The sequence below is a fragment of the Schistocerca gregaria genome, chromosome 6, assembly GCF_023897955.1.
Source record: "Schistocerca gregaria isolate iqSchGreg1 chromosome 6, iqSchGreg1.2, whole genome shotgun sequence".
In the NCBI taxonomy this organism is placed as follows: Eukaryota; Metazoa; Arthropoda; class Insecta; order Orthoptera; family Acrididae; genus Schistocerca; species Schistocerca gregaria.
In genome coordinates, this window is record NC_064925.1 from 267,284,055 (window position 1) to 267,310,247 (window position 26,193).

The following is a 26,193-nucleotide window of genomic DNA, read 5'->3' on the forward strand; positions in this document are numbered from 1 at the left end:
CATCTCTTGGTCTACCCTCTACGATTTTTACCCTCCACACTGCCCTCCAATACTAAATTGGTGATCCCTTGATGCCTCAGAACATGTCCTACCAACTGATCCCTTCTTCTGGTCAAGTTGTGCCACAAACTTCTCTTCTCCCCAATCCTATTCAATACTTCCTCATTAGTTATGTGATCTACCCATCTAATCTTCACCATTCTTCTGTAGCACTACATTTCGAAAGCTTCTATTCTCTTCTTGTCCAAACTATTTATCGTCCATGTTTCCATACATGGCTACACTCCATACAAATACTTTCAGAAATGACTTCCTGACACTTAAATCTATACTCGATGTTAACAAATTTCTCTTCTTCAGAAACACTTTCCTTGCCATTGCCAGTCTACATTTTATATTGTCTCTACTTTGACCATCATCAGTTATTTTGCTCCCCAAATACCAAATCTCGTTTTCTACTTTAAGTGTCTCATTTCCTAATCTAATTCCCTCAGCATCACCCGACTTAATTCGAATACATTCCATTATCCTCATTTTCTTTTCTTGATGTTCATCTTATATCCTCCTTTCAAGACACTATCCATTCCGTTCAACTGCTCTTCCAAGTCCTTTGCTATCTCTGACAGAATTACGATGTCATCGGCGAACCTCAACATTTTTATTTCTTCTCCATGGATTTTAATACCTACTCCGAATTTTTCTTTTGTTTCCTTCACTGCTTGCTCAATATACAGATTTAATAACGTCAGGGAGAGACTACAACCTTGTTTCCCTCCCTTTCCAACAACAGCTTCCCTTTCATGTCCCTTGCCTCTTATAGCTGCCATCTGGTTTCTGTACAAATTGTAAATAGCCTTTCGCTCCCTGTATTTTACCCCTGTTACCTTCATAATTTGAAAGAGAGTATTCCAATCAACATTGTCAAAAGCTTTCTCTAAGTCTAAAATTGCTAGAAACATAGGTTTGCCCTTCCTTAATCTAGCTTCTAAGGTAAGTTGTAGGGACAGTATTGCCTCACGTGTTCCAACATTTATACGGAGTCCAAACTGATCTTCCCCGAGCTCGGCTTCTACTAGTTTTTCCATTCGTCTGTAGAGAATACGCATTAGTATTTTGCAGCTATTATTAAACTGATAGTTCGGTAATTTTCACATCTGTCAACACCTGCTTTCTGTGGGATTGGAATTATTATATTCTTCAGTAGTTCCAATGGAATGTTGTCTACTCCGGGGGCCTTGTTTCTACTCAGATCTTTCAGTGCTCTGTCAAACTCTTCACACAGTATCGTATCTCCCATTTCTTCTTCATCTACATCCTCTTCCATTTCCATAATATTTTCCTCAAGTACATCGCCCTTGTAAAGACCCTCTATATACTCCTTCCACCTTTCTGCTTTCCCTTCTTTGCTTGGAACTGGGTTTCCATCTGGGCTCTTGATGTTCATACAAGTGGTTCTCTTATCTCCAAAGGTCATTTTAATTTTCCTGTAGGCAGTATCTACCTTACCCCTAGTGAGATAAGCCTCTACATCCTTACATTTGTCCTCTAGCCATCCCTGCTTAGCCATTTTGCATTTCCTTTCGATCTCATTTTTGAGACGTTTGTATTCCTTTTTGCCTGCTTCATTTACTGCATTTTTATATTTTCTGCTTTCATCAATTAAATTCAATATTTCTTCTGTTACCCAAGGATTTCTACTAGCCCTCGTCTTTTTACCTACTTGATCCTCTGCTGCCTTCACTACTTCATCCCTCAAAGCTACCCATTCTTCTTCTACTGTATTTCTTTCCCCCATTTCTGTCAATTGCTCCCTTATGCTCTCCCTGAAACTCTGTACAACCTCTGGGTTTTTTTTAGTTTATCCAGGTCCCATCTCCGTAAATTCCCACCTTTTTGCAGTTTCTTTAGTTTTAATCTACAGGTCATAACCAATAGATTGTGGTCAGAGTCCACATCTGCCGCTGGAAATGTCTTACAATTTAAAACCTATGGAGGACATACCTACAGCAACAATCTTTCCCAGTGTGATGAAGGATTCATGAAGGCCTTCACAAAAAGACTCTACCACCAAACCTCATCCACAAACAGATTTTCCATGCCATGTCCTGAAAAACACCCCAGTCATCAGACCACCACGAGTCAACTACAAAAGGGAGCCCCCCCCCCCCCCCCATCAGCCAATATCACCTCGGACTGGAACAACTGAACCATATCCATTGTCATTGTTAGGGCTTTGATTATTTTTCATCATGCCCTGAAATGAGAGACATCCTACCTAAGATTTTCCCACTCCTCCTAAAGTGCTGTTCCATCACTCACCCAACTTACACAACCCTTACCACAGGGATCACAACCCTGTGAAGATGCACGTGCAAGATCTAACCATCCACCGACGCAGCACACCCTACTCCAGTCTGTTACACAGTTATCCTACCCCATCAGAGGCTGAGCCACCTGTGAAACCTGCCATCTTCTATACCAGCTCTGCTGCAAACACTGCACAGTTGTTTATGCTGGAATGACTACCAACCAGCTGTCCACTAGGTTGAATGGCCATCACCAAATTGTTGCCAAGAACAGCCACCCCTCCCACCCACATTCCTAGCTGGCAAATGTGCTGCCTCCCTCTGAGCTGCTAGCCACCCACTCACACTTCATCTCCCTGCCTTGTGCATGTCTTCACATTTCACTCACCCCACCTGACACAAACCCCACCACAACATAGTCCACCTGCTGTAATGCAGTACTGGCAGTTTTCGTCCAGCCAGCACCATGTAGGGGCATGGGTGTGTGTATGTGTGTTTGTGTGCTTTACTCTATCCCAAAAAAGGATTACTCAGAAAGCTAGCAAATTTTCTATTTTTGTGTTTGTGCCTGTTGGTGACTCATTGCTTCTACCTTTCAGTGAATGGGCTCCATTAACACAAAAGTATTATAACCTTAAGTGATGCCACTCAAAATGTCATGTTGCTGCTACTCACCTGTCATTTTGCCACCTAGCCTACATTCCATGTTCGGCTCCATCACATATGTTGTTATCTTTGATCGTCAGAGCACATCTTCAGTACTTGAACCAAAATGTCAATTTTTATGGGTTATTTAACCAACCCACATCCGTGTTCACAAGTAATATAAAATAATAATATATCTTAACTTAGAATCAAATAAATAGATTGAACAAGATTAAATATATCTGTGCAAATGGTCTTTTGCTACTCATTGACTTTTTAATCTGTTTTTACATTGTGTTAGTCATCCATAGTAAATGCACACAAGTAATACAAGATGTAATCACAAAAAATACTCTTAGAAAATTTACTGAATTCAGCTAATTCATATGACAACATATGTTCATTAACACCAAGAGGATTAATATTAAAACAAATTGTTAATATCCATTGGAAACAAACCTCATTTTCTGTTATTTCAACTGCAAGCCAAAGCTAAATTATCGCACACCAGTGCTGACAAAACTATTTCAGTTTACAATACTCAAATGCTGGACATTTTAATAATGAGCTGTATGACAGAGTTTCACAATAAACACAGACAAAAGTTTTGGAAAAAAAAACTACATTTTGTCTATGGAGTGCGTGATTGATTATTTTGTAAAAAGTTTTTTATTTGTTTATAAATGCAATCACATTTATGACACAGTCATAATCGGTTTCTGCCATACAATGACCATCTTCAGATTCTAAAGGCGGCCTACACTGAACACACGTTCATGCATTGTCATTTTTACAGACTAAAGTTTCAGGAATTTGATGGTTTGGCATGAGGAACAGACTAGAAATAACATTCAATCAAAAACATAATTTAGGTTGAGAGATAATAAAGTAATGTTAATAATGTACTAATAGTAGTAACAATATTAATTTTCCAGTGCATTCCATTGTATGTGAAAGTATAATAAAGAAAACAAGTGTAATATTGGAGAAGAGGGAGAGCAGAGGAGATAAATGTTTCCAACTAAGAAAAGAAAAGGGCACTTTCAGGAATAAAACTAAGACATTAAAAAATGCAGAGCTGAGGTTGTATGAGTGCTAGTGATGAGAGAAATTCAACAAAGTACCCAAGTTGAAAGTAGTTTATTTCTACATATAAGGGCAAGCAGCATAATATTCCATTAAGATTTGGTGACTGTTATATGTAAACATTTCCAAATGTAATTATTTATATCTCACTTTGTCATTTTTTCCATTTTCACAGCTATAATGATCGGAAATTGGAGGAATTGCCATATCAGCTGTACAAAGTGAAAGGTTCCATAAAGGAAGAATTCTTATTAAATGATAAATGGCTTTATGACAAACTGTGTGGTTCTGACATTCATCAGGTAGGAACATATTTTGAATATAATTAAAATTGTATATTGCAGGAACAGAGAAGCTAGGCTTTTGTCGTAAGAAATACTTGTTATGAAATAATCCAGATACCAAGCATTTTATCCTCATTCACCATAAAAAGTTTTGCTTGAAATGTATGTGATTTCTGTGCTATAAAGGAATCCAAGATTTGTCATTTTGAGGCCAAGAATTCCACATTGTGTCAACAACATGAACTTTCACAAAAATTTTATTGTAATTTTACATAAAACCAGTACATATGTTGAAATGCTTTATAAGAACAATGGCACAGGCAAACATCAAAGCTTGAATTTTCTCTTGCTGAATTTCAGTTTGCTTTCCAAATTTCTCTTAGGCTTCTTCATAACTTCCTAAATGTACAGATTGAATAGCATTATGGATACATCACAGCTTTGTCTCACTCCTTCCTCAACTACTGATTCCATTTCATGTTCTCACAACTTGCAGGCTGGTTTCTATACTTTTTGCACCCTGTATTTTATTCTATATATCTTCAGAATTTCAAAGAGTGTGTTCTAGCTGATACTGTCAAAAGCTTTCTCTAAATCTACAAACTGTATAAACATACGTTTGTCTTCCTTCAGCATATCATCCAAAACAAGTGATAAGTCACTATTACCTCGTGTGTTTCTAAATTTCTCTGAAACCTAGCCTAATCTTCCCTGATGTTGGCTATTATCAGTTTTTTTCGTTCTTTCATAAATAATTCATGTCTGAATTTTGTGGAAATGATTTATTAAACTAATGGTTCAGTAATATGCACATTTGTTAGTACCTGACTTTTTTGCAATTGGAATCATTACATTCTTCTTAAAATCTGATGGTATTTCTCCTGTCCCATATATCTTGGGTATGAGATGGAATGGCTGGCTCTCCCAGTAATCTCATAATTCTGAAAGAATGACATCTAGTCTAAATGCCATGTTTCAACTTAGCTCTTTCAGTGCTCTATCAAATTCTTTTCTCATTATGACACCATTCATCTCTTCATCATCTATTTCCATTTATATCTCCATAATATTGTTTTGATATTTCTGCTTTGTATAGTCTTTTTATATACCAGGAAGATATAATTAAACTTTCCCTATTTAACACATTATAACACAGAAACTAATTACAGTATTAGTTCCAAACTTCATTGCATTAATGTCAATGTCATGAGGAAGAGAAATAATGCAGAATCAGTTCAATGAAACACTTTTAATGTACTGCTATGGTACATCATACCACTACATACCAGTACCATTACAGCTACAAAAGGGGCTCAATATGATGCCCATCAGTGTTCAGAAGAGTCTGAAAGTGCAGGATTGCATTTTGCACAGCAGAACGAAGCATGTCTGTAGGTATGCTTGCTACCCCACTTGACATGCTGCACTTCAGATCAGCACATGTGTGAATGTTCCCCTGGTAAACCCTGCCCTTCAGGTAGCCCCACAAGCAGAAATCACAGGGAGTGATTGTGCCAGCCAAGCATTTGGAAACTATCAGCTGATAATTCAATCATTTCCAAATGTGTTTTGGAGAAGCAGGTGAACTTCATGAGCGATGTGCGGTAGGGCCCCATCTTGCATGAGAACTGTTGAGTTCAATGTGTCTCTCTTCTGTAGGGTGGGTATGACATGCTGGCAAAGCATATCACAGTAATGCTGGCCAATCACACTGCAGTCTTTCGTCCTTGAGGGCCACCCTGTCCATAGGATAGTCCAAGGCCAGCCCTTATCAATTTCAATCCTTGTGAGAAAGTGGAGAGCGAAGTCAACATGTCATTGTGCATTCTGTAGTGCAAGCTGCTGTACAATATAGATCTTGTACAGATAACATTTGAGAATTGTTCTAAGCACATTCTGTTCAGTGAACCATGGGATGTTCAACTGTTGGGGCACAGCATGCACACTGCCTGACATTTGGGAATTCCATGCAGCATTGTCTGCCATAGCAACCTGTGGCGTAATCAGTCATCAGCCTCTTCCCAAAGCGACACCAAGTTCTCCAGTTGATTTGAACTCCTTCAACATGCTCCACATAGCAGGTGGAGAAAGAGGACCCTTCTGTAATCCTTTCAGCTGGCAATATTCTCGAAGTGCAGCAGCAGCATTATAGTTGTTTTGATAATAGAGTTTTACCAATAATGCCCTGCTCGTTTCATCCAAGCTCATGTTGACACATTAACATGTGCACTGCAACTGATCAGATGTGTGAGAATATGAATTACGATGAGTGATCACGGCACCTGGTGGCCATAGTTGGAACTGGATGATGGCGCTGTGATACATGGAAATCATGCACTTCATACTCTGGGCATTAATGCTTCCAAGTTTGGAACTCGTAAGGTAATTAGTTTCCCTGTTATAATGTGTCAAACAGGAAAGTTTAATTATAACCACCTGGTATATAACTTCCAACCTTAAGCCTTCCCTTCTTTGCTTAGTACTGGCTTGCCATCTGAGGTCTTAACATTTCAAACAGATGCTTCTCTTTTCTCCACAGGTCTCCTTAATTATTCTATAAGTGGCGTCCATCTTTCACTTTTTTTATACCTGTATTCCCTTTTGCCTGCTTCATTTGCTCAATTTTTATACTTTCTCCTTTCCTCATTGTGCAATATTCTGTGTTATCTGTGGATTTCTACGAAGCATTGTGTTATTGCTCATTTGATCCTCTTCTCCCATCATTACTTTGTCTTTCAAAGCTACCCATTTGTCTTTTATTAATTTCCCCCAATTCAAATTCTTGCCTAATGCACCCTTTAAATCTCTCAACAACCTCTGGTTCTTTCAATTTATCCAGGTTCCACCTCCTTACCTTTTTGAAATTTCTTTATATTTAATCTGTAATTCATAATTATGTCATAGAGCACATTTGCCAGTGAAAATATTTTGCAGTTTAGAATTTGATTTGAAATCTCTGCCGTACCACTATGTTAGCCATTGTAACCTCCATGTGTCTTCAGGCATCTTTGACATACATAGCCCACTTTCATGGTTTTTAAAACACTTATTGTCAATAATTTAATTGTGGTCTCTGCAAATTTGTGTCAGATGTCTTCTCCTTTTACTCCTTTCCCCCTGCCCAAGTTGTGCTATTTTCCCTTCTCTTCCTTGTCTTACTGTGACATTCCAGTCTCCATCACAAGTAAATTTTCATCTTTCGTAACTATCTGAATAATTTTTTTATCTCACCATACAGTCTTTCAACCTCTTCATCCTCTGCAGAACTAGCAAAATATAAAGACGTACTACTGTGGTGAATGTTGACTATGTATGTTGGCAATGACAATGCATTCACTACACTGTTCATTTCCATCACTTTAGAGAATTTTAACACGGTCCAAGTAGACTGTAATCTGTACACAGATTATAGGCCAACTTGGATTATGTTTTCATTCTCAGAACACACTGAGGCTGTGGACACCCACAAAAAATTACATTTTAAAATGCTATCCACCTCTGTTTTCAAATTTTTTAATTACTCCCCCAACGAAGGGATCTAAAAAACGTCATGTAGCTGGCATTCACAGTCAGGTAAAATTGTGTAAATCATGTTGTTGTCACCTTTTAACTGTAATATTACTGATTTGTACAACCCAATGTTGCAATTTTTGTTGTTTTGTCATTATCAAGTAGAGATAATTGTGCTTTATTGTATGACAAAAAAAAATCATCTGACACACCTACACATCATCACATCCTTAAAGTCTTTAATTTTAGCATTGTTAACCTTTTTTATATGAATCACGTCAAACCACTACTCATGTAACTTGTGGCAACTCCTTTTTTGTTGAAATTTAATATTGTGTGTTTTTCAAGGATTTCTATGGTCATATGTTATTCCTTCAAGTTGTACATAGGCCTACACTGAAACACAATTACTTGCACTTGATAATGGCCACATGGTCAAAATTTCAATAGTGGCTTGTGCAAATAAATAATTTTGCAGTGTATATGTGACCACAATGTCATTTATAAAGTAAGGGTTTAACAGTCCACACTCTAACCCACAGAATGGTAGTTTTGTTTTTCCTAATGATAACATTCTCCTGAATTATTTCTGCTCAGAGATATGAATGGAGGAGTATTTTGCTTCTGGAATATTTTATCACAAAGAGTGAAATCATCATTACACCATGCAGCAGAACTGCATGTCCTCAGGAAATATAATGGCTGTAGTTTCTCTAGTTTTCAGCTGTTCGCAGTACCAACTTAATGAGACTATGTTGACTAATTTTCATCTCATAATGATAGACATTCAGAATTTGAATCAATCACACATAGTAAATGATTTGTTGTTTAATATATCAGATAATTATCTTCTACTTGCTCTACCACAAGATGCAAATTCTCAGCATTTTCTAGAAACAAGCAAAGAAACAAAAAATAGTCATAGTGTTCAGAAAGGACACAAAGAGCACTTCTGCCCATCTTATTCTCATAAAATTTCTCTAACAAAATCCAGTACCATCAAACGGTGTGATTTCTGATGGTTCTGTTGTTATTTTGATTGTAACTTTCGTATATATTGTTAGGTTATATTGATTGTTTTGGAAGTGGTAGGGTATACGTGTAATGAATAAAATATCCCAGAGCCACAAAGTGTATGTGTAGGTATATTTATCTGAGGCTGTTAAATAAAGTGTCTAAAGTCACCCCATGGATTGGGGTGATTTTGGGCATGTGTTTTTTAAATCTCTGTCTGAAGTTATAGTATATAGAGGGAGAATTCGGGCAGTTACTGCCTTTTCTTAAATTGTACATGCTTTTTATTTGATTTTGGTGACATTTTACACATTTTAAGGTAGCCCTTTGTTACGAGTAAGTGATATGGAATGATAAATAAATTTTATATATTACAGATAAGTTTTTATTTTGCAAGAACTTAAATAAATTTTTTTTTACAGTTCTTAACTGAACTATTAGAAACAGACAGAAACAAACAAAGTAATTTAACTAAAAGGTCAAAATAATTTTTCTCATTCATAATTCTAAATTAAGCTGCAAACACTTTAAATTAATGATTGTCTTTGAGTCTAAAGTTCATTTTCTTGAAAAATTAACATTCCTCTCTTCTCAACTGGTGTGGGAAGTATTCTCAAAATTTGCAATTTTGGTATTGTGTCTTCATCGGGGACATTAGGAAACACAAATATGTTTTTACTGTTCTCGTGTGAGCGCAAGAATGTCACACTTACTTCTGTAGCACCAACATTTGTGGCCACTCCAACATACTTCCTTGTTTGCTCCTTGTTTCCAAGTTCATATTTGTGCTCTGCATCAAGAAAAGCCTCTTCTTTCAGCAGCAAAACTTCATTGGATCCTGTGTCGTTCTCACTTTCACTACTGCTAGAAGCACTGTCACTTTTTTCAGCACTGTTTTCGTTTCCTTGAAAATCTCGGCCAGTGACTGATTTTCCAGGTTGAACGTCTAGATCGTGGCGCTGTTGGGAGCTACCAAGCTTATTTGGAGGATAACGAATTTCTTTGAGCATTTCTTCAAAAGTGGAAGACCATGCGTCTGCGTTGCTTTGCTGGGTATCCTTATTATCAGGCAATTTTTGCAAGACATGACCTGAATCAAAAGGGATTAGGCCCTTGGTGCGAAATACACCCTTTATGTTTTCCTTGGAGTTTGCTGAAATCTTAGTCAGTGTCTGCTTCAGAAGAGATGGGAAGGCATCCCTGGAAATGGTCCCACGAGTGTGTTTCTTCCAATCAGTCAATACAGTTCACTACACTGCTTTCATTGGCTTGAAGAAGCTTACATCAAGCGGTTGGAGGAGGTGTGTGCTCTTGGGGGGAAGGAGAAGGAATGAAATATTGTTCCGCTCACACTCTTCAATAACACGTAAAGACATGTGACTGGATAAGTTGTCTCCAATCATGACAGTTGGCCCGTTTTGACTCTTCAAATAGGGCAAAGCATTTGTAAAGAACAAGTCTTCTAATACTGGTAGCTTAAATCATCCACTTTTGGTCCCTATTGAAATGGGTTCCTTGTGGTCCACCTTCTTGCCACATGTCCCACAAATTTTCTGATTTGTAAAGGACATATGGAGGAAGCAGTTTACCATTAACACTAGGTGCCATCATTATTGAGACACTAGATTTTGATGAGTCAATAACCTTTTTAGCACGCTTACTCCCTCGTTTCGTAATTAATCTGCTGCTTGCCTGGATCATCTGACATGTTGGTTCCATCATAGTTGATCGTGTTGCTAGGTGGGAGATTTTCCAGCTTTGCCTTGATATTGGAGAAAAACATCTTAACAGTCTCTTTGTTCACATCAGCACAAGCTTGTTTAATATTTTCGCTTAAGTGAACAGAAAGATCTTCTGACTGTTGTTTGAGGAATAAATGTACCCATTCTTCTCCTGGCAAATTATTACGAAATTTCTTCTCTTTTTGGCCAGATTCATAAAGGTAGCCTTTAACTAAATAGCTAATATCCAATTTAGTGAAGGGAAATCCCCAGTGTGCAGCCCTCAAGATGCCTTACTTCAACATTTCTTCTTATTCTTCATTTAGCACTGGCTGTCCGCTCATTTTTTGTCGGATGTGTTCCCTGCATTTTATTTTGTAGGATTGATTTAGGTATACCATACAAATCACATGCTTTTCTGTATGATAATTTACCACTCTGAATATCACGAACAGCTTTATCTAAAAGTTCTGGGTCATAATTACACCGTACTGTAGCACCTCTGCTGCTCTTATACGTTCATGGCATTGTCTGAAATCACCCCACACAGTACACAGGTTTACAAAAACTGCCATTATTTTATAACCTTGCATGAGAAACTTGACAAACTTGTACAGAAATTGTCTTAATGCTGTTAACTACTGGGCGTGTCGACAATTATGCTTACAACAACTTCTCGCTCAGCGCAACAATAGAAAGTTACCACGTTATGATAATGCATGGATATTTAACGCTGAGACTGTTCATCAATTATTCACATATGGAAACAACTGATGCAAAATAAAAGTTGTGGGAAGCGATAAATGCAATCTCTCGCTTAAAATAACTGGCACATGGATGTTAAAATAAGCAACTCTTTGTTTCTATGCAATGGCAAAGAGCAAATAAGCCATACTGTCTGGATTTGCCCTTGTGTCTGAAATCACCACATTTGATGGTAACTCCCAAAAATAGCACTACTTCATCTTAAAGAAATATTACATATCTAAGTAGTAGTATTTGTCAAGAATGACAGTAAGCTCAGTAATAGAGCATTTGTCCTCAGGTTCAGAGTAAAACCAGAGTAAAAACAATATTTCTTTTCAAGTAGCTGTTTTGTGGTCATAGGTGCTGGAAGATTTTGCTTTGGAAGAATCTAACCCAGAAACATGGGATGTGGAGCTAGAATTGCTGCAGCAGTGCCTACAAGAGTGTGGTTCTGCACTTCTGTATGATGGAAGACAAATGTACTCACAACTGTTGTGGAGGTTGCAGAACCAAATAACCAGTAAAGGCGAAATTGGGATGCCGCACCTTTCAAACCTTCTGCAGATTTGTCGAGATCCTCCTGTCCCATCATTACTTCCTGTCAGCAATGAAGGCTTATTATCTGAAGAAGAAGAACAATGTTCAGACACTTGCATTGACTTGATTGCACGCCTTGGGAACTGTGCTGATTTTGTAGCCACGGTGAGTATTTGAGACTAGTTTCTGTTATTTCTTCTTTCTTTTTCAGAGAACTACATCACCACATCACCAGAAGTCACCTAGTATGATGTAGTACACTTTGTATAATAAAATCAATGTTTTGAGATGTTAGAACAAAAACAGAAATATAAATATCTTTCTGCAACTCAGTTGTACCACAGTGTTTTACATGCAGCAAATTGTGACAGTTTTCTCATTAGTCCATTTTGACAGTAAGTGCAAGTTATTTGGTGAAAGATATGTGATCAATGAAACATATATATCATAGGATTTCTAAAGCTGATTATTTTGTCAGAACAGATCTGGAATGAGACTATTCAGTGCCAGCAGCATTTGAATAATTTTACTTAGTCCTGTTTCTGTCGATATACCATACTTTAAATAATTGCAAATCAAACTCTTCAGATACATCATCTATGGAACATAGTACAATATGTGTGAGGTGGGCAGGGAATTTTAGTGGAGAAACGAAAACTGGTGCTTGGACAATGTGAAAGTTAAAAATAAAAGTATTTCTTCTAAATGTAGGAAGCATTTTAAATAGGAAAGTCAATTTTATTGCATCACTGCCAGAAACTGAACAATCAGTAGCTATTTTTACAGATGCGTTATGTGTAACACAACATCATTTGAAACTGAGCAACATTACTGAATGGATAAAAATTAATATCATATTACTATAGGAAAGGGAGATTGGCTGTACACACATGGAGTGGAATAAAGTATCAGGCCCTAGACCTAAATAGTTCACTCTTTCAATGATGTGCTTCAGTATTAGACTTGGAAATGTACAGAATGGTACTTCTAACCATGTACATGCCCCTGCTAGGAATATTTACATCCACAAAATAGTAAAACTAATTGCCAACACATTGTATGTCTTGATTTTGTCTCTAATAGTACTGAAAGAGGACATCTAGAGTTATTGACATCTCCATAGTCACATTCATAACAAGAGTAGAAGGCCGTAATGCAACATTAATTAGAAATAAATTTTCTAAATCCAGCTGTTTTCTTTGAAATGAATTTGAGCCTAACAATAAAGTATTTCCCTGATACTGGTGGTCAAACGACATCAGTAATGCATCCTCATCAGTCAGCTGTAGCTAAGAAGGGAAAACTACAGTTTCATATAATTATAAATGCTAGTTTGTTTCTGAGATCATTAGCATCACTAGCCAGAGAAAATGATTCTCAGTCTTATCTCTGATGGTTGAAGGTAGCAGTTCAGTTTACTCTGTGACTCAAATGTGTTATGTCATGTATCCTTGTATGCATCAATTTTCTATGAAATAAAGTGCATTGTGTACTCCATACCACTGTATAAACTGTCATTTGCTATCACTATGTACCAGAGTTCCACATTGGCGACTCCGAACTTTGAGTGAATCCTAAAATAACGCAAATTCACATTGTGACAGTGTGGCCATCACACCCACATTGTGTTATGCTGACCACGAGTTTTGTCATCTCTTGTGCCCCTTGCTATCAATAGACATGAACAGTGCTTTGTATGGTGCACAAGTGTTTAAAAGTGACAGTGACATACACGCTGCTTGATGGGCCATGCCATTCATCCTCTGATCCATGCAGCTGCCTGCATTACCGGCCACTGTCCACCCACAGTTCTCCCCATGCTGCGCAGCCATATTCCAACCGCTTTATCAAACTGCTTCATGACTCATACTACTGCTATTCTGGACAGACAACCCACACCTTTGGTTCGTGATTGTTGAAAGCATGTTTGCTTCCAACACCATCGTCACAGATGACACGAAGTGTGGCACTCTACTCAACCACCTTGGCACCCATGCTGATGTTATCTATGACATCCTCCTGGCAACATTGTCTATGGAGAAATATGAGACCACCAAAATGGCACTCTTACAATGCTTCTCCTGGACTCCCGAAGAGCAACCACTCCAGGTACTTTACAACAAACATTTACAGGATGGGTCCTCCTCTGAACTGTGGCAGCATCTTTACATTAAAATAGACCCATGCACCATGCCTGATGAGGCCCTGTGGACAATGTGGATCATTAAGCTTCCATCTGAGGTGCAGATGAATTTACTCACCACTAGTAACGAGTCTCTTGGTGCCTGCATGTCCATGGCCACCTGCTTTTTCACCATTTCTCAGCATAGGCGCAGCATCAACAAGGCTCCCAACAATAGTATGGATACACATGCTGCACTGTCACACATGTGACCTCCTGCAGCCACTGACAGTTGCCGAGTACTTCTGGCTATACTCAAAGCTGACATCACTGTGGCCACCACCCTCTGTGTGTATGAAACAAACTCAGCTTCAGATGTCGATCCTGGTACATCGGCCGCCATGCATGCACAGTCTCACCACTGTTGGCACCAAGCCCACTTTGATGACACTGTGTCTCTGTCGTCAACCTCATTTATTCCCAAAACACGCCTGACAGCCTGCAAGAGGTGCCCTAAGCATCCATGAACAATGCATAAGCCACCTTGATATACACAAAGTCGGCACCTGTCCACCAGCTTCCAATGTTGCTTCAAGCACCGTCTTTATGTCCTCAACCGCATCACGTCTATGTTTCCTAGTCGACACAAGATTGCAGGTAAGCAAACATCTCACACACATGCCTACACCTGAAGACTGTTTCTTCACTTGATAGCTGCTAACAGCTCTCCTATCACTGTTAGGTGTATCCAGACACAGACTCTAGACCTCGGCTACAGCATGCCCTTCATGTGTGCTGATTTCCAACAGGTCTTTCCCCTTGTGCCCTTACTTTATGCAAACTAACTCACCTACATGCCTCTTGACAGTACACACATCCCTGCCATGACAACACGATGACGCCAACATTCCTTCACCCTCAACTCGTGCAACAGTACATACTATAATGTGTGGATTGCACTGGCTGCTTACTGCATTTCTGTTAACAGCATATAGACATGCAAGATACACTTTCTCACCTCTGCCAGGACAAAATGTCCCTAAGCAGTCGCATTCAAACAGCATGGGCAGATGTCACAGAGGTCCGCTCCACCCTCGAGCACCTCCGTTCCTCACATATTTATTGCCTATGCTTACGGACCTGAACCTGTCACCCAACACCTCAAGTCAACTGATGCTGTGCTTGTGCAACGACCACTCACCTTCCCTGCCTCTGCACCTCTGCTGGACAATGCCTGCTCACAGTAAGTCACTGTCCACACCAAACCAGCACCTGCACCCAGTGCTACCTGTCACGCTGCAAACAAACTGCCGCAGCTCGTCAACCATGCCATCCACATGCATGCACCAGCATCACCCAGGCATCCTAGCTCCAGTCTGCAGCTGCCATCTAATACTGCTGCCTCAGAGGCCAAGCCAATGCCTGCACATGGCACTGCCTGCTGCACTGTGTCCGAACTTCCGCAGCTCGCTGGTTGCGCCACCAATGTACATACTACCACCTTTCTCAGGCAACCCACCTCCAGCCTACAGCTGACATCCAACATAATTTCTGCTGCTCAGGACATCAACTCAATGTGACCCACATTGACAAACTCTCAAGCAGTGGCTCTCCCACCGTGTGATCTTTTTATATTGTCAGACATCAACTACAGCACAGTGTACCTTATCAACACTACACCCAGCCTGTCAGATAGTTAGCACCCCAGATGTCTACCCCCTGACCACCACCACACGGCGAAGGCAGTGGTGGACAGGATGTTACAAGCTGGAATCATTCGCCTGTAAAAGTTCGGCCTGACCCATCCGACTCAACCCTAAGAAGGACAGCTTGGCCAGATGTAGGGCGGACTATCATCTCTTAAATGCATGCACGATCATGGACAATTACATGGTCCCTAATATTCAAGACTTCATACACTTCCTTGTCAGCAATGAAGTGTTCAGTGTAATTGATTGTAAGAATGCATATCTGCAGATAACGATGTACAAAGGTGACATTCACATAACCACACCTTTTGGATTGTTTGAGTTCCTTCTTATCCCTTATGGACTAAAAACGCTGAAAAAACCTTGCAACACTTTATAGGCAGCCTGCTTTTCAAATTTTCTTTCTGTTATGCATATCTGAGCAGTATCCTCATTTTTTTGCCAGATGTAGACTCACACTCTGCCCACCTTGAACAAGTTCTCAGCGCCCCCAAAGCCAATGGTGTAGTGATCAACACTGACAAATGTCAACTCTGTCAGGTGTAAGTCATGTTCTTGGGCCACATCTTTAATGCTTCTGGCATCCACCCATTTCCAGAGCACACCAAGATGATTTGTAACCTACCACCACCATCCGACTACCACGAATTCCACCATTTCCTCAGGATGGGCAGTTTCTATCTCCTTCACTTGCCCCATGTTGCTGCCCTGCAGGAACCCTTAACATAAGCCCTCAGAGGCAAAAATACAACGGATCACAGGATGCTCACATGGACCACAGACATTTGGCGCACCTTCCAAGTGATCAACAGTGATCTGGTTCAGGCAGCCACCTTACCTTACCGAATCCCAGGCACTCACACATCCGTCACTGCTCACACTAGTGATTTAGTGATAGGAGCCATCCTTCAGCAACAGCTCCAGTCAACACTTGCATTTCTTCTCTCATAAACTGACTGAGGCACAGTGCACTTGGTCAGCTTACTATCAGGAGCTACTGGTCGTTTACGAGGCCATGTGGTATTTCAGAGAACATATTGAAGAATGCCCCCTTGTCATTTACATGGACCATGGGCCCCTGGCTGGTGCAATCTGTAGCTCACCCAGGGATGAGTTTCTCTGCTGTTACTGTCGCCTCAAATACATGTCACAATTCGCTATGAACGTCCATTGCGTGAAAGGTGCAGACAACATAGTCATTGACTGCCAGTAATGCATTGGTGTCATCGTGGCCATGATTGAATTTGACAAGCTCACACAGGCTCAGCAGGACAACCCTCAGCTGCAGGACCTCTTAAACAATGCCTCCTCTACCCTCATCATTGAGCCGAAGTTTATCTACAACACACCCCTGGGACACACATGAGTGCTCATCACACAACAATTCCACAGAATTATTTTTCAGCTGTTTCACAGCCTTGCTAACCCCACTGTCAAACCTGCTACTTGCCTAATAACCAACAGATACATTTAGACCATGTTTAGCTATGAACTAGGACCTGTGTACCATGACAGGAATGTAAAACCATCTGGAACACTTAGTCTCCACTAGGCACCTTCCAGATACCGAAGGGATATTTCCGACACATTCATGTGGACATGGTTTCCTCCTTCCCTCATCTGGCAACTATTGCTATCTCCTCTCAATTTCTGACCAGGCACTGGGTAGAGGCTGCTGCCATCCAAGATATCAGTGCTGAAACAGTTGCCACAGCTCTCATATCTAACTGGTTTGTGCATTTTGGCTGCCCTCCCTCCATAACCACATTAGCAAGGTAGGCAATTCTGAGTCCTTGCTGTTTGCCAATCTCTGTAAACTATGCAGCATTTCTTGTTACCGAACCATCACCTACCACCATCAAGCTAATGGGCTTGTCAAGAGGCAGTGTTGCACCCTAAAAGCCACTCTTATGTCCCATGGGGGTGACTAGTCCAGTGCACTCCAGTGGGCACTGCTGGGTGCCTGTATGGTGCATAACCAAGACCTCCAAACCTCAATTCCTCACTAGCCGAGATTTTACGTGGCAAGACACTATTCCTTCCCAGTGATTTCATCCAGTGATTTTATCTCTTGTGACTGCACCCCCACCCCCACCCCCACCCCCGTCCCCACCTATGCTAGCCTTGATTCCCTCCATGGTTGACTGCATCTGGCGTCACACTGGCAACCTTCAAGTTCCTCCCCTTCCATCCATACCCCTCCTAAAATTATGCTCCAAAGACCTAGCCATGTGTGAATACATCATAACCTTGTGATGATACCATGTGCCCCCACACTCCAGCGCTTATTCTCAGGCCCACATAGAGTTCTTCGACATGGCTCCAATACCTATGACATTCTGCCTAACAGCAAGCCATTCAGAGTCTTTCCATCAGCTGACTGAAACCTGCCTGGTATTGCTTCAACAAGCCCCCTGATAGGGACTCTACCATCACAATGGCTTCCCCCCTACTCCTGACCCTTCTCCCCCTGGGACTGTGTCCCATCCTTTCCAAACACTAGACATCTGCTGCTTCTGCCCTGAGGATCTTAGCCTCATGTTTACAGACAAGGAGCTTGTAGTCACAGGGGCCCACGATGACTGCACGGTCTCACCTGAGTCCCTGGTAAATCATTTCTGGATAGTTCTCACTTTGCCAGGTAACGTTGACCCCACAACTCTGCTTGCATGTTTCACCGATGATTGCCATCTCTACTACTCATGCTACTTGCCTGGCCCCTCCAGACAGTGAGGTCCCCTGGACACATCTGACTTACACATACTGGGGGTACATATTCTCCCCCCTCCCCCCCCCCCCCTCACCCTCATGCTCAACCACAACAACCAGGCCATTGACACACCTGCCCCTTTCCATGGCTATCATCTCTACACCCTGCACCAGACCACCCTTGGTCATGCCTCCGCACCACTGGGGGAGAGAGGGGAGGGAGGGCCCTCTAATGGAACATGTTAGCATAGCTGGCTGGAGAAAATGACTTGTGGTCTTACCTCTGACAGTTCATGGTGGCAGTTCAGTTCACTCTGTGACTCAAGTGTGTTATGTCGTGTATCCTTGTATGTATCATTCCCTGTCACTATATACTGGAGTTCCACATGTACATACCATTCAGAGATAATTTACTGGATAGATCGTTGGAAGAAGTTTGCCAAGGGAATAAGGTATATGACAAGTTTAATTCTTTCCTTATTCTTACATTCTTACTGCATTATGCATCAAATTTTCCGTGATAGTGAATCAGGGATCTAAAAAAATTTGGTAGCTTATATTTGTGATCAGAGCATCTGGCACCAAAGAGAATGCTTTATTTAATGCAGAGGACATGCTGGCTACACCACAAGCAATTCTGGAGAGTCTCTCACTGGAAAGAAAGTGGAAAATGTGTGAACAAACCAAATGCAATCTGGGTCAATGTTAATTGTGAAGTGAGAAACTTGATAAAGCAAATGAAGTATGTTTCAAAATGAATAGCCACAAAATTCAGTGAATTTTTCTAACAGTAGCTGAAGATCAGAAAATGCAGTGCCAAAGAAATGAACCATTGAAAACAGATATATTAGATTTACTTAGGCATGCCATGTATACTGCACCATCAGACATTAATTTTGCAAACTTAGCTGTTAGAGAGATCATAAAAATGGTTTGGCCAGTGAAATGCTCTTGTGGCTATGGCTACATTTTAACCAAAATATAAAATCTTGAGCTGACTTGGTACCATCTCCCCTCCCCACCCTTAATTACAGTCATAATTAATCAGTAAGTCACTGTATTTCTTGAAAGATTGAAATATGCAATAGCAACACTCAATTATGAAAGTGGAGAAAAGCTAGTGATCTTTAATTATAAATCTGCCTCCTCTAAAACATTTTTGAGAAGGTAGCTTATAATAGATTATTGACTCAATTTTCTGACAATAGGTCAGTTCAGTGTGGCTTCTATAAAGAGTTCTCCACAGAAATGGGAAAAGAAACTCAGTCCTGTAGAAATAAATAAACAAACAAGGGTTCATTATGAAATGGTACCACAAGAATAAAACTAAATTCAGAGTGGAGAAGCATCCTACATAGTCCAGTTGTTGCTCCACTCCTGTTTGCAACCTACATAAATGTTTTACCAATGACATGTGACAGAAAACCTCTATTTTGCTTTCTTTGAACTTATAAATTTCTCTAGTTGTGTTGACCTGCAGATGAAGTCGTTAATCTACTTTACATATTTTAATTCAACATTGTCATGTGAGATAATCTTCAAAGAGTTAATGTAAATAATTTTGAAAAGACATTTGTTCTTATAGATGCATGCAGTAAGAATATTACATAAAGTAATAACTGAATATCTTGTAGAAGCCTCTTCAGAGATCATGAGATTTTTACACTCACAGGCCAATACATTTCTCCCTTTCATTAATGGTAGTTTTGGCTAATAATAAGAGCGAATTTAGGAAATGTTAGAAGTAAAAATAATTTCCTTATAGACTATCACTATCTAGGGTTCAGATAGAAGTTCTAACTTCAGATGAAACATACATTGCTTGCCATATATCAGTTAATATGTATTGATATATTGTATCAGTTGGGAATGCTTGTGTGAATAAAATGCAAATAAACATCAATTTCAGTAATGTTGAATTGAATTTGATAATGAAAACCTATTTTTAGACTATGTTGTCAATGCAAGTAGAATATGTTGTACCATCTACAAGCTGTCTAGTGGTACTTTTCATTTAATTGTCTTTTGTAGCATTTTGTATTAATCATCAATTAATTTTATGCTTATCTAGTAAAATAGGAATCTTACCCAACCAAACAGTACTATCCTACAATTTAATGGTGCTTGTATAAGTTAAGTCATAGAAGTTGCCTTATAGGTGTATTATTATGTTGTTGTGTCACTTGATGTCATAAGATTTTTTATCATATTATTCTGTACATCTGTCTAATTTGGTACTTTAATACATAATAATGCCCATTTTGTTTTACAATTTAAGATTCACTTGGCTCTACTGCTTCATGCTTTTAGCAACTTATTGGCTATTGTCTGTTCCCATTAGATAAATTATAACTTTGATAGTTTTTATTGTACGATTAAGTGGCCTATATCACTGTACTCGAGTCTCAGTTGCATGTCTTTTTAGCCATTGTAGATTGAAGGTAGCACAAATAATTACAGACTGTACTTGGAGCATATGATAATTGAATGCATACTTTGTGTCAGCACAAGGAAATCATCTCACACAAACCAGTGTCTACCTGTTACTGTGTGGGAAAACACAGTTCCTCAGCATCCTGTGATATTTCATAGCTGCCTGCTCTATCAGCTAGCTTGATGAAGTCCCCTGATATAGCTCTCCTGCTCACACAAGTATGGCTTTTTTTAAATGTAGTCTTGCCAGTTTTGCATGTTGTACCAACATTTCCAAGCACCCACTTGTGTAACATTACAGTAAATGATTTGATTCATCTCTCATCTCTCAGTGTTCTCTTTCATGATGGGAATTATGGAACGCTATATCTCAAGGAACAGATTTGTCAGTTGTCTCATTTGTGTATTGTTGACATGTTGGATAGTGTGGTTGTGTTTTAATTTCATAATTATATCATAAGACATTACATTACAATTGTTATTTGAAGGTAGTGTGTATCAAATATGCAGTTTGCCAGTTCTTCAGCAAGGCCTAAACATGGTACAGTAAATTTAATTCATGTCTTTGCTGCTGATTAAGTTATACTCTCTATGTGCATGTGAGTCGTACATATTTTTGTTTGATGAATTTGTCATTCTGCTCTATTATAAAAACATTGCTATAAAAACTGGGCAAAAACAGTGTGAAAATAAATGTAAACTTGTTAATGATATGAAAGTTGTTTATATTGAGTTTCTGATTTTTCTGTTGATTGTGTTAATATTTATGTACAGGTGGCTACAGAACATGAAGAAATTGCTGTATGGAGTGTGAGAACAAATAAGAAGGTACGAACACTACAAGGAGTTACTCGACCAGGAGGCCTGCGTGCCATTGATTGGCGGCGGGCAGTTGTCCTCTGTCGGCGAGAACTGAGAGTTTATGATCTAGATGCTGGTCGTCTAATTGTTCGTCTGAAAGGAGTCATGAATCAAAAAATGCCATTTTTTGGACTACACGATGATAGTCACCTAGTGGCTCTCTCTCGCAATCGCATGTATGTTAATTTGATGGATCTGCGAACTGGGGACTGTGTGACAACATTCAAGGCAGGAGAAGACCGCTTCCTGAACTCACTTCTGGTATCCGGTGATGGCAGGTAATTGAACTGCAATTGTCTTATGAAGAGGTTCTAAAGAAGTTCCGACTTCTCAAATTGTTAAGTCACTAACACACAGTTAATTGTCAAAATATTTTTCTGTTACTTCAGAACTCAAAACATAGCTTAGTTGCACCTGCAACAAAACAACCTATAATGAAACTTCTCCTATATGCCTTACTGGACTATCATTTACAGCAGAAAGAATATGGCAGATATTTGCTTTATGTCAATTTGGTTGTTTACCTTGCTCAAATTAGGGTCTTTAGGCTGTGGAGGAAAAGAGAGATTGGGATTCAGGAGAATTTTGACCACCTGAAAGTCATAACCTTTTCAGTAATGTCAATTTGGTTTCCAGCAAAAATAGATGCTTTTATTTTCTCCTTTGCCTGAAATCTCTTACAGTAAAAGGGCACTAGTCAGAATCCTGTGTGATGTATCCAAGGCTTTTGTCTGTTTGGGCCATAAAATTCATCTAAAGAAATCACACTTCTGTGATGTAACTGGAGTAATGGCCACAAGGCTCAGTGCTGGTCATGTGTGCTGTTTCTTGTATTCGTAAAGTACACAGTAACTGTACTGCTATTGGTCAGTTGAACTCATTATAAAATAAATTAATAAATAAGAAATTGCACTATGAGGAAGTAAAGAATGTAACTGTAAACTTTAGAATCAAATGTCTCATGAGTGGTATGGCAGTGTAGAAGTGCTATAATTGAGGAAAGAAATTTGAGCTTATATTTTTGAGGAGTCGACTACAACAAACAATGTAGACTGTATTCATTGCTTTGGACTTCATGTACCAGAAGAATTGTCTGTGGAAATGGTTAATGTGGCCATACAATATTGGGAACAAAGTATTTATTGAAAATAAATTCAGGTCTCTATCACTTTTGTTTTTTAATGACAATTTTTCAATTTTCTCTTTCATTATGACATTTTCACGAATAATCTCATTTAGAATGGTCTGTACCATTTTAACAAATCATCAGAAAAGCGAAATATTGTAGTTTTGGAGAGGTACTATGCGGAACTTCAACATATATTTTTTTCAGCAAACTTTGAAGTAGTGGTATGACACATTCACTTTTCACCTGTATGATTTGAGATGATATAGTGCTTTAGTTTTAACTCTGATTTGACACACTCTGAACACCAATTAGACTTCATACAAAATAAAATGTAATCTAGACTGTTTATTCTATGGTTTATTTACTTTTATGAATATTTAGGCAGTAGTGTGGGTTCTCATACATACTCAACACAAAAAGCAACTAATTTTCAAGTAAAATCAAACAGTAGGAACTCCATGTAGAAATATCAACAATGCAGGAAATGATAAATTGCTTCTTACCCTAAAGAAGACATGTTAAGTCACAGACAGGCACAGTTTTGTAATTTTATTTACCCAAAGAAAGCAGGTGTTGATAGATGTGAAAAATACCAAACTATCAGTTTAATAAGTCACAGCTGCAAAATACTAACACGAATTCTTTACAGACAAATGGAAAAACTGCTAGAAGCCGACCTCGGGGAAGATCAGTTTGGATTCTGTAGAAATGTGGGAACACCTGAGGCAATACTGACCCTACGACTTATCTTAGAAGAAAGATTAAGGAAAGGCAAACCTACGTTTCTAGCATTTGTAGACTTAAAGAAAGCTTTTGACAATGTTGCCTGGAATACTCTCTTTCAAATTCTGTAGGTGGTAGGGGTAAAATACATGGAGCGAAAGGCTATTTATAATTTGTACAGAAAGCAGATGGCAGTTATAAGAGTTGAGGGACATGAAAGGGAATCAGTGGTTGGGAATGGTTGTAGTCTCTCCCCGATGATATTCAATCTGTATATTGAGGAAGCAGTAAAGGAAACAAAAGAAAAGTTCAGAGTAGGTATTAAAATCCATGGAGAAGAAACAGCAAGGGACTTGGAAGAGCAGTTGAATGGAATGGACAGTGTCTTGAGAGGAGTATATAAGATGAACATCAACAAAAGCAAAATGAGGATAATGGAATGTATTCGAATTAAGTTGGGTGATGCTGAGGGAATTAGATTAGGAAATGAGACACTTAAATTAGTAAAGGAGTTTTGCCATTTGGGGAGCAGAATAACTGATAATGGCCAAAGTAGAGAGGATGTAAAATGTAGACTGGCAATGGTAAGGAAAGCGTTTCTGAAGAAGAGACATTTGTTATGTCCATTATAATTATCCGGACAGTGGGAGACATCTTCAAGGGGGTCCGTAGCTCAATGGAAGGTCCAACACACCCACTCGCTCGCTACTGACTGCTGCTAAATTCCATGTCCGTGCACTCCCGTGCCGCGGCGTGACGTCACTTGTTTTGAAAACGTCAGTCCAATTCGCTGTTGTCTGTCGCCGTCAATTGCCGTTGCCATCACCCAGTAGTGGACGGGTGGTACACATTTCCTTTAACACCAGCATCCATATGCCATTTAATGTCACACCCTCCTCCTTTCGATTGAAATTATGAACCACCTGTCCACTACTGGGTGATGGCAACGGCGATCGATGGCGATGGACAGCGGCCAATTGCACTGACGTTTCCAAAACACGTGACGTCATGCCGTGGTGCGGGAGTGCGTGGACACGGAATTTAGCAGCAATCACTAGCAAGCCAGTGGGTGTGTTGGATCTTCCATCGAGCTATGGACCCCTTTGAAAATGTCTCCCGCAGTCGGAGACGAAACGTTGGGAATTGACACAAAATTCATCAACCGACCATGGCATAACAGCCCGGATAATTGTAATGGACATGATATTTCCAGCCATGAAAGTCTACATTTTAGTATCAGAAATTTGTTAACATTGAGTATTGATTTAAGTGTCAGAAAGGCGTTTCTGAAAGTATTCGTATGGAGTGTAGCCATGTATGGAAGTGAAACATGGACAATAAATAGTTTAGACAAGAAGAGAATAGAAGCTTTCGAAATGTGGTGGTGCAAAAGAATGCTGAAGATTAGATGGGTAGATCACATAACTAACGAGGAGGTATTGAATAGAATTGGGGAGAAGAGGAGTTTGTAGCACAACTTGACTAGGAGAAGGGATCAGTTGGTAGGACATGTTATGGGGCATCAAGGGATCACCAGTTTAGTACTGGAGGGCAGTGTGGAGGGTAAAAATTGTAGAGGGAGACCAAGAGATGAATACACTAAGCAGATTCAGAAGGATGTAGGCTGCAGTGGGTACTGGGAGATGAAGAAGCTTGCACAGGATAGAGTGGCATGGACAGCTGCATCAAACCAGTCTCAGGACTGAAGATCAGAACAACAAACAACATGTACCCTGTAGGTCATACAATACGAGCAGAGAAGCACATGATGATATAGGACAAGTCAAAAATGAAGATAAGATGATACTTGGTTAAAATTATTATGAGAATGTTATTATAATGATACAAATGTTCATATAATACATATGTAATGCCCAGAAACAGAAAAGCATGTAGGTGCATATCTTGCGAAAAATTCAGACTTGCACAATATTTCTAAACAATTTCACATTATTAAGGGAAAGAAATATGTAAACAAATAACATGGAAAATCAAAAGTACCATATACATTTACGAAATTCATTACTAAAGTAAAGCTGTAGGTGACACACTTCTGTTTAAAGTGTTCAGCTTTACATACAACGTACAGAACTTGGACGAACAACTAACATGGAAATTCAAAGAATACATTAAAAAAGCAAATAATATGTAAATACAAAAGTACCATATACATTTAAAAATTCATTATGAAAGTAAGGTAGTAAAGATGACACACTTTGTATAAGGTGTTCAGGTTTACATGCAAACTACAGAAGTTGGACATAATAAAGAACATGGAAATTGGAAAGTACACATGAAAAATACATTACAAAGGGCAAGACTTGGCTTCTGTACTACGAAGTTTAGGCTTGCATACAAATGCATCGAGCATGGACAGAAAAAGTAACAATTTAAACAGAGTTACAGTGTATACAAGAAGATGAGGAGGAGATTTGTGCCAAGAAATGCAGTAATGGAGTAAAAACAGTGATGTAATAAAATTTAATTTAGTATTCTTCTCATTTCCTTCAGATTATTAATGGTCTTTGTCTCTGATGGGAGATTGTTACAAATTTTTATGCCCATATATGTAATGCTGTCAGCATATAATTTAGTGCTGTGTGCTACAGTTCTTAACTGAGATTTGTTTCTAGTGTTGTGTGTCTAGCGATGTAGAT

At 39.3% G+C, this 26,193-nt stretch overlaps 1 protein-coding gene across 1 annotated transcript in view; it reads left to right on the forward strand.

Annotated features, from left to right (window-relative positions):
- Positions 1-26,193, forward strand: part of LOC126278042 (NACHT domain- and WD repeat-containing protein 1) — a 561,974-nt gene that overhangs the window by 519,746 nt on the left and 16,035 nt on the right. The window contains exons 20-22 of the mRNA XM_049977797.1: positions 4,213-4,339; positions 11,674-12,015; positions 21,598-21,962. Coding sequence (XP_049833754.1) covers positions 4,213-4,339; positions 11,674-12,015; positions 21,598-21,962 — 834 coding nt within the window. The remainder of the gene's footprint in view (positions 1-4,212; positions 4,340-11,673; positions 12,016-21,597; positions 21,963-26,193) is intronic.